Source organism: Zonotrichia leucophrys, chromosome 4 (genome assembly GCF_028769735.1).
Source record: "Zonotrichia leucophrys gambelii isolate GWCS_2022_RI chromosome 4, RI_Zleu_2.0, whole genome shotgun sequence".
Lineage (NCBI taxonomy): Eukaryota > Metazoa > Chordata > Aves > Passeriformes > Passerellidae > Zonotrichia > Zonotrichia leucophrys.
The window spans coordinates 8,105,685-8,119,961 of record NC_088173.1 but is presented as its reverse complement, the minus strand read 5'-3'; the positions used below and the strand labels follow the sequence as shown (position 1 = coordinate 8,119,961).

The 14,277-nt window shown below is 40.2% G+C and overlaps 1 protein-coding gene across 1 annotated transcript in view; it reads left to right on the top strand.

The window, feature by feature from the left end:
• Positions 1 to 14,277, top strand: part of SCFD2 (sec1 family domain containing 2) — a 186,609-nt gene that overhangs the window by 161,396 nt on the left and 10,936 nt on the right. The window contains exons 6-7 of the mRNA XM_064710389.1: positions 10,441 to 10,586; positions 14,057 to 14,191. Of these exons, the coding sequence (XP_064566459.1) occupies positions 10,441 to 10,586; positions 14,057 to 14,191 (281 nt within the window). The remainder of the gene's footprint in view (positions 1 to 10,440; positions 10,587 to 14,056; positions 14,192 to 14,277) is intronic.

Below are 14,277 nucleotides of genomic sequence, written 5' to 3'. Positions count from 1 at the left end.
CACAGATAATGGAGGCTGTCAGAATTTTACATCTGAGGTTGGTAAAAACTTAACTAAAGTGATCTAGAACATCACCGTGATGTTGGCCAAGACTGTAAGGTGGCACAGAATCTGCAGTAAGCTGCCCTTCTTATCTGACAAAAAAAACCCCATAGTAATCAAGATTATGGGCTAGCTTCCACATGTAATATTTTTCATTGCTTGAAAATGTAAACACTTTCTTACTCGGGGGTGATTCATTCCCGAGGTGCCATTGGCTGCTGCCCAGCCCCATGGCTGTGGGGAGAGGGGAAATGATGCACTTGGAGGCTGCTCTGGTGGCAGCACTAAGCTCAGCTGCTCTATGTGCATGTCCTCTGTATGTCCCTCTGTGTTTCTGGGGGGGGTATCCTTATAACAGCAGGAGGAAGGAGGAATAACTGTAAAATGTCCATCAAGCAGCAGTGGCACAGGAAAGGTTTTGATGGCGGCCTTCTGTTGTTCAGAAGTGTGCTTCCATGGAAACTTATCAAATCAGAATTAGTATTTTCCCTATCTGAAATGAAACATGGTTATGGCAGGAGCCTAAGGAGTCTCCTCTCCTCCATAGGCTTCATTACATATCCATGGAAGCGAATCTATGTCTACTGATCATTTGAGTACCTATTAGCTTAGATATATTATATATTAATATTTCTATTGTAGCTAGATAGTTTTCATTGTGTGAGCACCCTGCACCTGCCCAGTCCCAGGATAGCAAACAGCATTCAGCTGCCACAAACCAGCCTCATGATTAAACTTCTGCTGTCAGCCCATCAGACTTGACTGGTTGTTTGCACTTAGTAAGGTCTTTGTCTCCTAAACAACATCAACAACTAAAAAAAAACCCAGTTAATTCTGAAATTGCAAGTCTTCTTTCATTTTTAGGCAGGCACAATTCAAAGCAAAAAATCCCTGTGCTTCTGCCACATACTTGGAACATAAATCAAGTTATCCTTTTCCTTTGGCAACAATAAATAAGCAGGTGTTGAAACTTGACTACAAGATGACTAGTGTTTTTCATTACTTCTTCTTCCTGAAAACATTAACAATTTATACTAAATGGAAATGACTACAGATCTCAGGCATTTTCTGTCAGTTACTTGTTTCTTCAAACCTCTGTTAAAAGCTGTGTTTCACTAATACACACATTTTCAATTGGTTTTAAAGACAAAAAATGCTGTTTCTTGTGTGCTTAAGAAACACTTTAGACCAACTCCACAAGCCATTCAATTGTTTGTCAATTAAAATAGCACAATTAATTCTGAATTTAAACCAGAAAGTAACTCAACAAGGCATTTAACCACTGTCCTAATTTCATCCTGTCACACCTTCTAAGTTGAATGTGTGTTTACATTTTCTGTTAAATTGAGACCTCTGCCAGCATCTTTTTTTAATCTATTGCACATATTATGAATTATCTGGTTTATGAATATGAGTTCATTCCACTTAATAGTCCAGAATACTCCTACATGCACTTGAGATTTGTACTGCTGATAATTTTTTCTTCATTGACTGATACTTGCCATCTGCACTACAGTGTGGTTTCTAATTAACAGACAAGAAGAAGAATAAAATGAGCATTGATTGTATAATTTTGTGTTATTCATAGTTGGGGATCTGCTGTGTCTTAGGGCAGCTTCAACCCTCATGTACTCAGAGGAAGGGGTGGCTTGGCACATGGTGGTGTTGTTCATTCTTTGGGAAAAAATAGCACTGCATTGGTCCATCTTCCCATAGCAGGGTTCCTTCTCTTCAGATCCTTTCCACAGTCTCACTTCTTTCATTTTGCTTTTCATCCAAAGTATGCTTCATGCTGCCTGTCCTGTGTCTTGTATAATGTAGTTTCAAGTTAAAAATTAACAGAAAGTGGGCTAATTCATGCAGTTCTTTCTTTCTAACTTGCATTTCTTATTGCTTTATTCTTGTTCTCCCAGGCTTTTTACTTGCTTGCCTTTTCTTGTTCATCCTTAGGCTGAAATGTTTGGACTGAGCTGTTTGCACTGCAAAGGGCAGTGCAGTTTCAATGGGTTATGAGCATAGATGAACATAGGAGGACTTTTAAATAATTTATACTTAAATAAAACTAAAAAAGTCTGTGAAGGTACTTTTTATAGGATATTATCCTCAATCACATGTGACATATGCCCAAAACAAGAAGAGTTATCTTTTGAGACAGTACTACAACCACGATTTCAAATGAAATAGTTTTACAGCAGGTGATGAAAAATACAACCATTTAAACCAAAGCTAGAGAGAGAAATAGGCAAAAACACCTCCCCTGGTTTTTTTTTGTGACTCCAAATGCAATATGGGTTTTGCTTAAATATTTCCATGAGATTCATGAAGAGCAAATGCCTCTGCAAAACATGGTTTTCCTAATCTCATCAGAGACATAATGCTTATTCCAAATAACATAATCACCTATACTGTAGGCTAAGTTATCATTTACCTTTTCACCTAAATGCAAACCATTTTAGTATCAGACTCTGGTAGGTAACAGATAATACATGTTGCTTTTATACTAAAATTAAATTCATGATTCATAGGTTCAAAAATTGACTCATGCATCCCAAGCCCACATGCACAACGTTGTGCTTTACAAATAGATGAATACCTGTACCAACAGTGGCAGTTTTTCTCTGTGTATTCTTTAGAGAAACATCTGAAACACAGTAATTTCATATTAGGTCATTATTCAGTAGATCAAGTACCAGAGACAGGGATTTGTCTCCAGAGGGTCTGTTTCATGCACAGCATGCAACACAGCTGAGCTGGTAGCACAGAGTAGATGCTGTGCGTGGATCAAACCACACAAGCTCCCTGCCATGATCTCTCTTGGCTGTGATGGAAAGAATTGAGAGGGCTGTGTTCCAGTGTAACTTCTTGTCTGCCTGCAGAGCAGGGACTCTGTGCCCTGGATTCAACCCTGGCACATGTGACCAGCCCATGAAGGACTCAGGCTTGGCTTCTTTGCAGCTCTCCGGCAGCCTCAGCTCCTTGCTGGAGGCACCCCCAGCAAGGCTGGGACACCAGGGAGAACGTGGTCTGATCTTTGTGTGCATGGTACCACTGACAGTGGCAGGACAAAACAGGTCCAGTGAGGGACAAGTGCTGTCGCAGTGTGAATGCAGAAATTTCCAGTGTTCCAGTTCTTAGTCCTTTTGTCCTTGGTCATGTGTGACTTGCAGTGTGGCAGGTTGCCATTAAAGTAGAATTTCTGATTTCACTGTGGAAAATTTTGGCTGTTGCTTTCAGTATTATGGGTTAAAAAGTTTTGGGTTGTTTTTTTTTTTTTTTTTATGGTATGCAATTAAGCCCTTTACCATAAATATTCCTGGCTTTTCTCTGGAAGTTGTTACACAATTATCCTCACTTACAGGGTGAAAGAACAGTTGTTCTGCCCTTACCCTGTTTTAGCCCCATATTTCACTTCAATGTCCAAAGTGTTAATGTCTTTTTTCAGGAGAAGCAGCATCAGGAACAGAAAAAAGTATAATTTGATCCTTGCCCAGTACAGCCCCCAGTCTCTAGGTCTCCAGCAGAGCATCACAAGCCACATTTCTCTGCTTTTCAGCATTGTAAATGGTTTCATACACCCTAGTCAGCTTTGGGCTGCATTTGCAGAGGCACAGCATGTCATGGTTCTTGCACTACTGATGGAAGGACAAGAGAAGGTCTTGTGCAATCTGCCAGGTAGAAGATTGTTCCCTCTAATGACTTAGCAGGTTCTTGGTAGTATAGAATAAAAGGGAAGCTTTCCTGCTTCCTCCTAATGGCTGTAGCCCCTGGGAGATGTGCCACTTGACTTTCTCTTCTCATCAGCTTGTGCTCAGCAGGCCACAGTAAGTCATAACTCCCTCAGCAAACCTGCTCTGAACTGAGCCTGGAGTTAGGTTTTTATTTAGGCAGTAGCAGTATCTGATGTAGCTAAATCTAAATTGCAATTATTCTAGTCTTTTTCTCTTTTCTGTCATTAAATATTGCCCATTAAATGCAACCTAGGTGCCCATTGTCTTTGTCAGTTTTCAGATGGCTTTTCACCTGTGCTATAGTATGCTGGGTGAAGAGGCCTTTTGGAAAAGATAATTACACATAGCATTAGAATGTGATTATTTTTGTCTTGCTGTTAAAAATATTGTTTTATTTCAGTAGCTGATAGATTACAGTAATTACTTTTAATTGTGGTCTTATGTTTTTATATATTTACATTATTGTATAAAGGTGCCTACGCTAGTTTATGGATACTGAGAGTCCTGTGAGTTTGGCTCAGAACTTAAACTGGTAAAGAAAATGTCTCCTGACACTTCTCCATTATCATCATTCTTAGATCCATGAGTTAAAACTGTTTCCTGCATTTTTACAATTTCTAGGTCTGGCCATTGTTTTCAGCATAAACAATTATGTCCAATCTGCAAGCCTGATTTGGCAATTTGAGGAATACACAAACAAATTGGACTGTGAATGCTAAAAACACTGATTGTATTCATTTTCATTATCCAAGAAAAAAAGTACTGAAAAAATAAAATAAAAATACTGAAATACTTATTTTACTTTGTTACTGTTTTAAAAGTAGGAGTCATTTAAATCAACATAAAGAAGAAGAGGTTTTTTAAAAAATAAGGACCTTTACAGAGCTCTTTTTCCGGACATTCCCCTCTGAATAAAATGGGTAAAGCATCTAGACTCCCATGCTTGTGTGGACTTCTGGTCAAGGCAGCTGTGCAGAAGAACCAGGACTGATAGTCCTGACTGCCTCACCTGCTGCTACCTGGACAGAAACCTCATCCCTCATCCTTTGTCCTTCGCATACGTGGTTCCTCAGGGAGTACCTTGTGCTCAAGGTGGGAGGCAGCAGATCCGAGGGTGAAACTTGATATCATCACTGGAAGTTGTTGGTTAATGCCCCACCTGAATGGAAGGAATGTCCTTGATGGGAGTAGAAATCGGTCCTTGCCACAGTGCAGCCACTGCTCTGAAGACAAAAAGAGGGTATCTGAGAATAATTTGCAAACGACTGAGCAAGGATTTTTGATCATATGGGTCCTAGGGTGGTATGCTCATAAAGCTCTATATTGTTTAGTAAAACCTGGGGTTTTACTGAATTCTTGCAAGAACATTATTGGGAGGCCTTACTGGACTTACAGAGCATTTACCATAGCTTTATTAGCATCTGTGGTCTTTAATTAAGATATAGGCAGCTTGAGGGAGCAACTGAATGGTTCCCGAATGAATTTGTTGCATTAATTTCCTTCAGAAAGCACATCTGAGCCTAACTTGAATTCCTCCTGCAATTAATTAATGTAATTTATTGTACTAAGCTCTGTAGTTTTTCTCTGTTTGTTCACTGAATTGACAGGTTTAATTTCATGTAACATGAGAACCAGCAGTACCAAGCTTGCAGTGCTTCATAAAAGTTGATATTACAAGTTGTGCTGTTGGATTTTGGCAAGAAGAAGGCAATAAAATATTCCTGTAGAATCGAAATATCCAAATGACAGATATTAAGGCCAAAATTAAAAAAAAAAAAATACTCTCCTAAGGTAGCTCTTAAATCCATATTTAATCATGCAGGTTAGTGGCCAGATTTTTTTATGTGCAGCTTTAGATCCAGCAAAGTTCTTATCCACATGGTCTGTGTGTCGCTTGTACACCAAAGAGCAGTTTCCAGAGGGTTCAAAGACTTGATGTCAAAAACAACCTTTCCAAGCACAGTGCTCTTCAGGAAACTCCAGGATTATTACAGGATGTGTCCTTATGTAATAAAGATCAGATAATGTGCTCAAATGCCCTTGGAAACATACGTGTGCAATCCCTGGATGCTCAGCACTGAGTGCTGAGTGTGGATGCATATTTAAAAGCTGAAGCAGAGATATAGGATTCTAAATTTAGTTTACTCTTAAAAAAACTATCCTAGGCTTTTCTTTCAAATGGGAGATGTTTGTTGTGATGAGAATAAAACTACAAATTGCATCTTTGTTGGTCACAATGCTGCCTTCCATGGTTTCCTTGGAAGTGGATCTGATGCACACTCCTCTTGTCATAGAAACCAGATCCATACCATCACTTGCACTGCATGGTGCTGGTGACTTCCCCAAAACACATCTTTGTTTTCACTCTCTTAATCAGATCATAAATTAAATTTATAGAAGCACAGAGCTTTGATTTTTGATATTGTGTGCATTCCCTCCCCCCCTTTTCTAATGTTTTTCCCACATGCTGCTATTCTGTTCTTTCCTCCTGCTCCCTATCTTTTCTGCCTGCTGGCATTGCTAGTCCAAATTCTGAGCTGCATCAAGAGGGGCTGGCCAGCAGCTTGAAGGAGGTGATTCTCCCCTTCTGCTCTGCTCTTGTGGGACCCCTTCTGGAGTGCTGCATCCAGCTCTGGGATCCCCAACATAAGAAGGATATGGAACTGTTGAAACAAGTGCATAGGAGGGCCACAGAGTTTATAGGGGTGAGCCTGCCTGTCCATCCAGCACCACACATGCTCTGGCTGGGGATGCAGAGGACACAGTGAGCACAGAGCAGGAGCCTCTCCAGCCCTGGGGATGGATGTGCTGCAGGGAAGCTGTCACAGGCACCACTGTGTCTGCCCCTTCTGGACACTCTCTTCACTCAAGGGCTGTAGAACACACCTGTCTTCTGAATTCCCCCAAACTAGAAAGGAATCAATTACAATTTTTCACCTTCTGCTGGTGTAACTATAGGGAAATGACAGATTTCTTGTGTTCTGGCCTGTCCTTCCCTGTCCCACATTGTCACACTCACTTGGCAGCTTCACTTTTTAGATGCCTCGGAGAGTATCAGACAATTCAGTACAAATCAGATGGAAGAATAAAGATTCAAATGTGTGGCAGAATCCATAGGGAAGAAAAGTGACAGGAGAATTATACAAATTACATCCTAGTTTTGGGTTTTACACTTTTTTTTTATCCTGCAAAAACCAGCCATGATCTGTGTCACTGTACACATTTGTAACTTATTTTGCATAAAAGATCTTGATGCACAAATATACCAAAACTATTGTAAAACATATGGCTCTGGATGTGCATATGTAGATCCTTAGATTTATCTGCTAGACAAAGAAGAGCCCACGTTGCTATGCTATCACCTAAAGTATAAAAATAGAAGATTTTAATTAATTTAATATCATAGTGCTGTATTTTCAGTTTTAACCTTCAAGGAACCCTTTATCTCTTTTGTTCCTCTGTCTTTTGCTGACAAGCATATTAACTTTGCATATCTAGAAAATAATGAAATTCTGCATAATGAAATCCTGATGCTGGATTTTCTCTCCCTCAGAGTGCAAGTTTGCTGTTTTAGCCCATGATTCAATGTGTGCCTCTGAAATGGCTTGGTTATTCTGCTGGCTCTGTTCCAGGGTTTGCAGGGTTTACATTGCTTTATTTCTGTAAAAGGGTTATAGAGAGAGCCTAAGGTGGAGAGAGCTGATGTAAATACCAATAAAACAGAGTGGAGTGATAAACTTTCAGCTTTCCTGAACTTTCAACTTTGTAAGAATCACAGGCCTAGTGATGTGTCTGAATTATCAAAGTCCTTCCGAAAATGTTGATAATTATCATACTTCTTTAGAGAAAGAGCAAGTTTGTTTATGTGTACCAAAAGAGACTAAGAACTAAGAGTGGAAAGTTTCCTCAAACTCAGGTCTGAAATTCCCATTTGTTACATTTTGGAGGTAGAGGGAGGATAATCCATCACATGCTGCTCTTTAATTATGAATCTCTATTATGGTTTCACAGTGCCATGTCCTTGTCTTAAAGCATTTTCCTTCCAGTTTCAGAAATCAGTAGAAAAGCTGGTCCTGTTTGGTTCCTGGGTCACTCAGTACTGTGGAAAACAGCATCTCCATTCATTCTCCTTTTTTCAAACTTGGTATGAAAATGGATTAATTGTGGAAATAGTGGTTATGCAGATGTGTTGCTTAAAAGGAGATGTACTTTGTCTCCTGAAAAAGTTCATAAGTCTCATGCTGGTAGGCACTGAATGCAGCTCCCAACAGACTCATTTTCTTCACTGCAAAACTAGGCTATGTTCTTTAAAATCTTGAGTCCTCTGCAGGTTAGTGGTGATTTTCTTTTTCTCCACAACTGGGCTTCTTCAAGTCCAACAGGAAATCCCAAAATTTTATTTAAATGCCTTTTCCCATGTATAATAGAGCTTGAGATTCAAAAGAATCCATTCAGCGTGCTCTCCAAATGGCATTTAACTTCCCAAGAAAAAACAGTAAGAGGAAGTTTTGTTTTAATTAGTACATGAGCTGTGCAGCAGCTAATATATTCCACCTCTTCACTGCTGTAAAAGGGGCAGATTTCTTGGGAGCTTGAAGCGAGCAGAGAAGAGGGACTGTGTTCTGCTCTCCATATGCTGCAGAGCCCCATTTGCAGGGAAGGTGTGAATGGGAGGTGATTTGTAGTTGCCTGCCACTTGTAAAAACAAGCTTCTGTTGTTCTCCAGGCTGGAAAGAAACTTGGCTCCCCTCTATAACCCTAGAGCAACAGGTAGACTGCAGCCTTCAGAGATTTTGATTTCAACAATAAGGGATTGTTAAGAAAACTTATTTTTCATTTACATTAAAAAAAGAGGTACTGAATGTCAGGCTGGATATAGATATCCCTGGTTCCTCAGACATTATATTTCTTGATGGAAAGTCCCAAGGAAGTCACATTTTAGAGAAATTTGAAAGTACACCTCTCTTCCCTCTGTCAGGCCAGCCATAAACAGCCAGACTGAATCTTCATCTTCCAGTGCCACCTTGGGGTCCCAAACTGGGTCCAGCACAGCACTCTGACCTGGACACTGGAAATGGACATTGGCCCCTCCATGCTCCAGTGCTCCTGGAGATACACTTCTGGTTTAGCTGGAAGGCACAGCTGAGCACAGCCCAGTGCGCCAGGGCTCCCACACCTCTCCTCAACAAATGATATTCAGACAAATGATAGCTCAGTGTCTAATCACCATCATTTAGGAACAGTTTCAGAGCTCTACAAGTGTATGTGTGTGTATGTGTTTATATTGTGTATAGTTTTTACTGTGTGGAACACCAAGGTATGAAAGTAATTCAGATTCACTGTCAAATATTCCCTGTACATTTTGAACTTACCACCTATTTATTGATTTTTTAAAGTACATAAGGATTCTGTCCTTTGTCAGTTGCAGAGAAAGTTTGTTCAGGGATCTCCTACCCCAAAATCCAGGTGCCTTCTTGACAGTCTGGATGCCTGTTTTCAGTCCAGGCTCCAAGGGTGCAGCACAGTGCAAGCTGGACCTGCAGGGAGACCTTGTCCTCTCAGCAGGATTCTGCATAGACACAGAGGTTTGCTGGTGCAGGATTGCTTTCTGAACTGGAGGATGGACTCAGAAGCCACTACCGCATCATGTCTGGAGAAGACAACAGCAATAAGCAGGAGGGAGTGTGTTGGTGTGAGCATGTGGCAAGAAGAGTTATTTTATGATGGATTTTCTGCCACAAGGATGAAGAGTCAAGCAAGCAGAGAGGCAGGCAGAGATGTCAAGAGGAGTAGAACTGTGTTGACAAGGCAATAAAAATATCAGGTGACCCACTTACCTCTTACTTGGCTAATTCTCGTCAGCAGTGGAGTCAAGAAAGCATTTATTTCAATGCTTCTGTGCAGTATAGGTCGTATGGTGAGGGGGATGGAGCCAAGACTAAGACATTCTTTTTTCCAAGGCCCTGTCTGGCCACCCAGAGGGACATTTTAGGTGGTCCTGTAATTGGAATTTAGCCTTAGTGGAAGATAAGCATTATACCTTAGAAGAAGTGCATTGGAAAAATACTTTAAAGGTAATAACTCTGCCATTTTGAGGGATAGGAACTTTTTTGTGATAATGCAGCTTTTTCCAAAGTCTGTCTGACCTTTCTGCTGTATTTAGCACAGACTCTTCCATTTTTCTTGTCACAAAGGTAGGAAATGTATTTGGAGTGTGAAGGCTGCTGGCCAGGGAGGAGCAATTCCCTTCTTCATGGCTGTTGCCCAAGCAGACCAGCAAACCCGCTGGCTCCTTCCCACATAACGGGGGGCTCTTCTTTGGGGTCTGCTAGCATGGAACCTTCTGTTGCCTGTGAATAGCAAAATATCCTCTGTGCTGATGAAAATGCTGTGTGATGGAGGTTACAAAGAGAGGCACTCTTCACTTTGCCTGCTGTCCAGAATTTTTGCCTTCTTGCTTGTCTGCAGAGACTTATGCCATGCAGAGGACGTGCTGCCTAACAAGCCCCCGAGTTTCCAGAATATAATACAATAAAAATTGTATAATATAAAATGTAATACAATAAAAATAATTTAAAATTTCCTCCCAGTTACCCTTTTCCTACTGTTTATTATCAAAACACATGAACATTTTTCACTCACTCAGCTGTGTGTTTCTTTATTTCTTTAGGCTGTGACTCATCGCTGAACCTGACATCTCAGAAAGCCACAGATGCCGTGGACGGTATCTTCCGGTCCCTCCGGGATATTGCCAGGGTCCGAGTGCACATGAAACAGTTCCATTCCATACATAATCCAGGCAGCAACACCCACCAGGCAAGTGTAGCTGTCTTTTCCCTGTGTTTGTTATTTCTCTAGCCTGCTCTCAAAATTACAGCACTAATTTTGTGGATGTGCTAATCCTATACACATTCTGCCTATGAAGAAGATACTTAAGCATAGATTTTATAATTGACCCAGCCATCAAAAATTTCCTCAAGTCCTTTGTCCAGGCTCAGGCATATGCATATCAATGTCAGCTCTGAGGAAGAAATTTGGGCTTTGCTCTGCAGCCCTGTGGAATGACATGAATGCCTGTGAAAGGCAGGGCTAGGTCAAGATGGCTCTCGACTTAGACTGCTCAAGGCAGAATGAAGCAGGATGTCTGCACCCATACTGCAGCTATATTCTTGTTGTATTTCCTCTCCTATCCCTGTAAGCATGAGGGACAAACCTGTTTGTAAAGAGGTCACAAAAGCAACTTCTGTTTCCGAAATAGAAATAGATGATCTACAATACTGCTTTAGGTCATCAGGACTAATAGACAGTGGTTTTCCTTCTCTCTGTCTCTCCTGAAGACCTTTCCCAGTTAAAAATAGAGTTCTACAGCAGAAAGTAGTGATTTAGAGAGGGATCATAAAACATGATTCTAGCCCTGAGCCATAAAAAAATCCTTCCAAAGTCCTAATGGTGCTGTAGACCAGCAAAGGGATGTAGTTCAAATTAAGCATTGCTTTGGAAGAACACAACTGTTGCAAAATGTCACTGGAAATTTCTAAGATGAAGAAAACCTGTTCCTGAAGTCTTCTAGCACTTTGAACCAGTCTGGTGTCCAAAATGGGGAAAATTGTTAAACATTTAATACAGTTCAGTGCAGGGGCAGTGAGATGATAAGGAAAGTTTCCTGGAAGTGTAATTAGCATCAGTATGTCCTTTGGATGTAATCCACTTTGCTTGCTTAGGGATAAGTGCTGGAACACAGCAAGGAATATATTAACACTTTTTGTCTCCTTAATCTAGCCATGCAAGGGATCTAGTTGCTTGAGTAGGACAAACCTTCTCCTGAGGGAAGTCCAGGAGATTTATAATAGTAGAAATAAGCAGGCAGTATGTGATTGTCCATGGTAGTTACAGCTCTCTGGAAATGGGCCTCTCTTTTGGCTGGCAGGGGTTGTGTACAGTCAGTTCAGTTCCTCAGAAGAAGCAGTGCCTGTCCTGTGACCACACTCATTGCCAAACCTGCTTAGTGCTATGGGAGTGGGTTTAGCCTCTACATACTTTTTCACTTTGTCTGTTAAAAGCTGGGAAGCTTCCATTTCTTCTTAAGACTCAAAAAAAGGTTTCTATGGATAAGTAACTGGGAATTGGATAGCCTCTTAGAAGGACTTTTTGTAGTATTGTAGTTTGTATGTCTTACATAAAATGATAAATATTTTCATCAGGTTGTCAAATTAGTTCATGTAGTGACCATGCAAGAACAGAATTTTGCCTGTTATTGAAACTACTTTCATCTTGTTCTAGGTATATTTCTGCCTTCCTCCTTCCCATTCTCCATTCCTTCTTCCATGCCTCACTCTCCTTTCCTCATTCTCTCTCTTTGTCTCTGTTTCTCTCTCTTCTCCCCTTTATAATCTCATATGGGGTGTGTCCCATAGCTATTGAGATTTTTAACAGCTATTTTAAACAAATTTGTGCCTACCAAAATTTAAAGCCGATCCAAGTTTCATTATATGAGAAAGAAACCAATGAAGGTTTTGGGAGTTGTATGGAAAAAAAACCCCTACAAATATAGTAGATTAATTTCAAGTCATAAAAGATTTTTTTTAATATTTGAAACCATTATACTTTAAAAAGGTAGGGGATTGTACTATCTGTATTTTAGTACCTGTGTAGTCTGACTGGGTTGTTGTGAAGGGCACTGAGTTTTGGTTCTGAAAATTCAGACATGCAAAATCATAGCTAATTTTTGACGTCTTTTGAGTAGAGAGTTTTGTCTGAATGATATTTTTCATTTCAGTCAGATGATGTTTTTCCTTTAATTTTGTGGAGTAAGCCTCTCTGTTAAACTGTGATTTGATCTCTGCTCCAAAAATATTTCATTCCTAATGTTTTTCTGTTCCTCATCTATGAAGATATTAAACAGATTTTTATAAATAGGACTTCATGCCTACATGTGTATTTTCAAACAGTTGTTTATTGCGTGACTAGATTTGACAGAAATCTTGACATGTTCTAGAAGATCCCGCAGCTCGTGTCTGCTGTAATTTGCTTTGTTGGCTCAACTAAAAATTATGCACATGTTGTGAGAAGAACTAGATGAGTTGCATAAATCTTTGTTGACAGCATTGTATTAAAAAAACTGTAAGCTTTGTTTCTCATTCTAAAGTGTGGGATGAAAAACATTTCTTTAATGACTCCAGAAAATTTTAGTTTCAAGCCAAGTGGTTTGTGTTTTATTTTCCATCAATTTTTACTATTTACTTGCAATATGTCTCTTGTAGATACCATCTTTGCAAAATTAATGATGTTGCACTTGATTTCCCTAAGTAATCTAAGGCATGATATATATCTGGGGTAGTCCCAAAACCAAATAAGTCTGCTAATTTTAAAGCTGCTCATTTTCTAAGATGGTTGCCCTTTCTGAAATGATCGTGGTTGTGTTGCAGTTTGGGCAAAGTTCAAAGCAGTAAAACAAAGCTCCATCTGTAAATCAAGCTTGAATTTTCATTAAACATCTTTCCATTGGTTCCTAAAAGTTTTATCTTAAATTTTTTTCAGCATGTCAGAGTGGTTTAAACCTTGGTATTGGAATGTGGAGATTATTGAGCTACTACTTCATTTTCAGACAGGGTTTGTGAATCCTGAAGAGGATACATGGTTGATCCTTTTGGAGTAGACCTTCCAGCATGTTGATCATTTGTACCTTTACATTTTCCACTTCTCCTAGCCCCTAACTTCTCAGAAGCTCTGACATTCATGGTAGTGGTGAGGTTTTTTGGCCTGTTGTTCAGAAGTCTTCCACAGGTGAAAGTATGTGGAGTGCCATGGCCATAGAAGCTAAAGGACTAACAGAGACTCCTTAGCTGTGCTCTCCCATGAGGGACAAACAGGCAGGCTGGTCTCTTCCCTTGCCTTCTGGTATCCAGACATCCGTAGGGACATGACACTTGGAATAAGGTAGGAGTGGTCAATTTAAAAAAAGTCCCTGTTTAGGTGTTTATAAAAGCACTAGAAAGGGAATGAGATCTGGGTGCACAATGGGCAACAGTGTCTCTGTGCACCATCTATATGGTTATCCATTTCTGTATTACCTCCAAAAATATTCTAGAGAAAGTAAAATCCCCCTTTTCTTCCTTGTCACTCTATGTGCTGGTGCACACCATCTGCAGTCAAGGTCACAACCTCTCTGAATGCTTTCATTTGTGGGATAATTATTTCTGTAACCTTTAACAGAAATAAAATATTTCGAATCATGGTTGCACTGAGTCTAAACAGGTTTGATCACAATGCATTTTCTCTTTGTGCAGGCTTCTTACAAACCTCTGCTGAAGCAGGTGGTGGAAGAGGTCTGCAATCCCGATCGGCCCGATCCTGTTGATATTGAGCACATTTCATCAGGCCTCACTGATCTCCTTAAAACTGGATTCAGCATGTTCATGAAGGTAAGCCAGCCTTCCCAAGCTCACCTGTAAGATTTTCCTGAGGTCGGAGCATCATGCAGCAGTAGCTGACTTTATTACACTGCTCA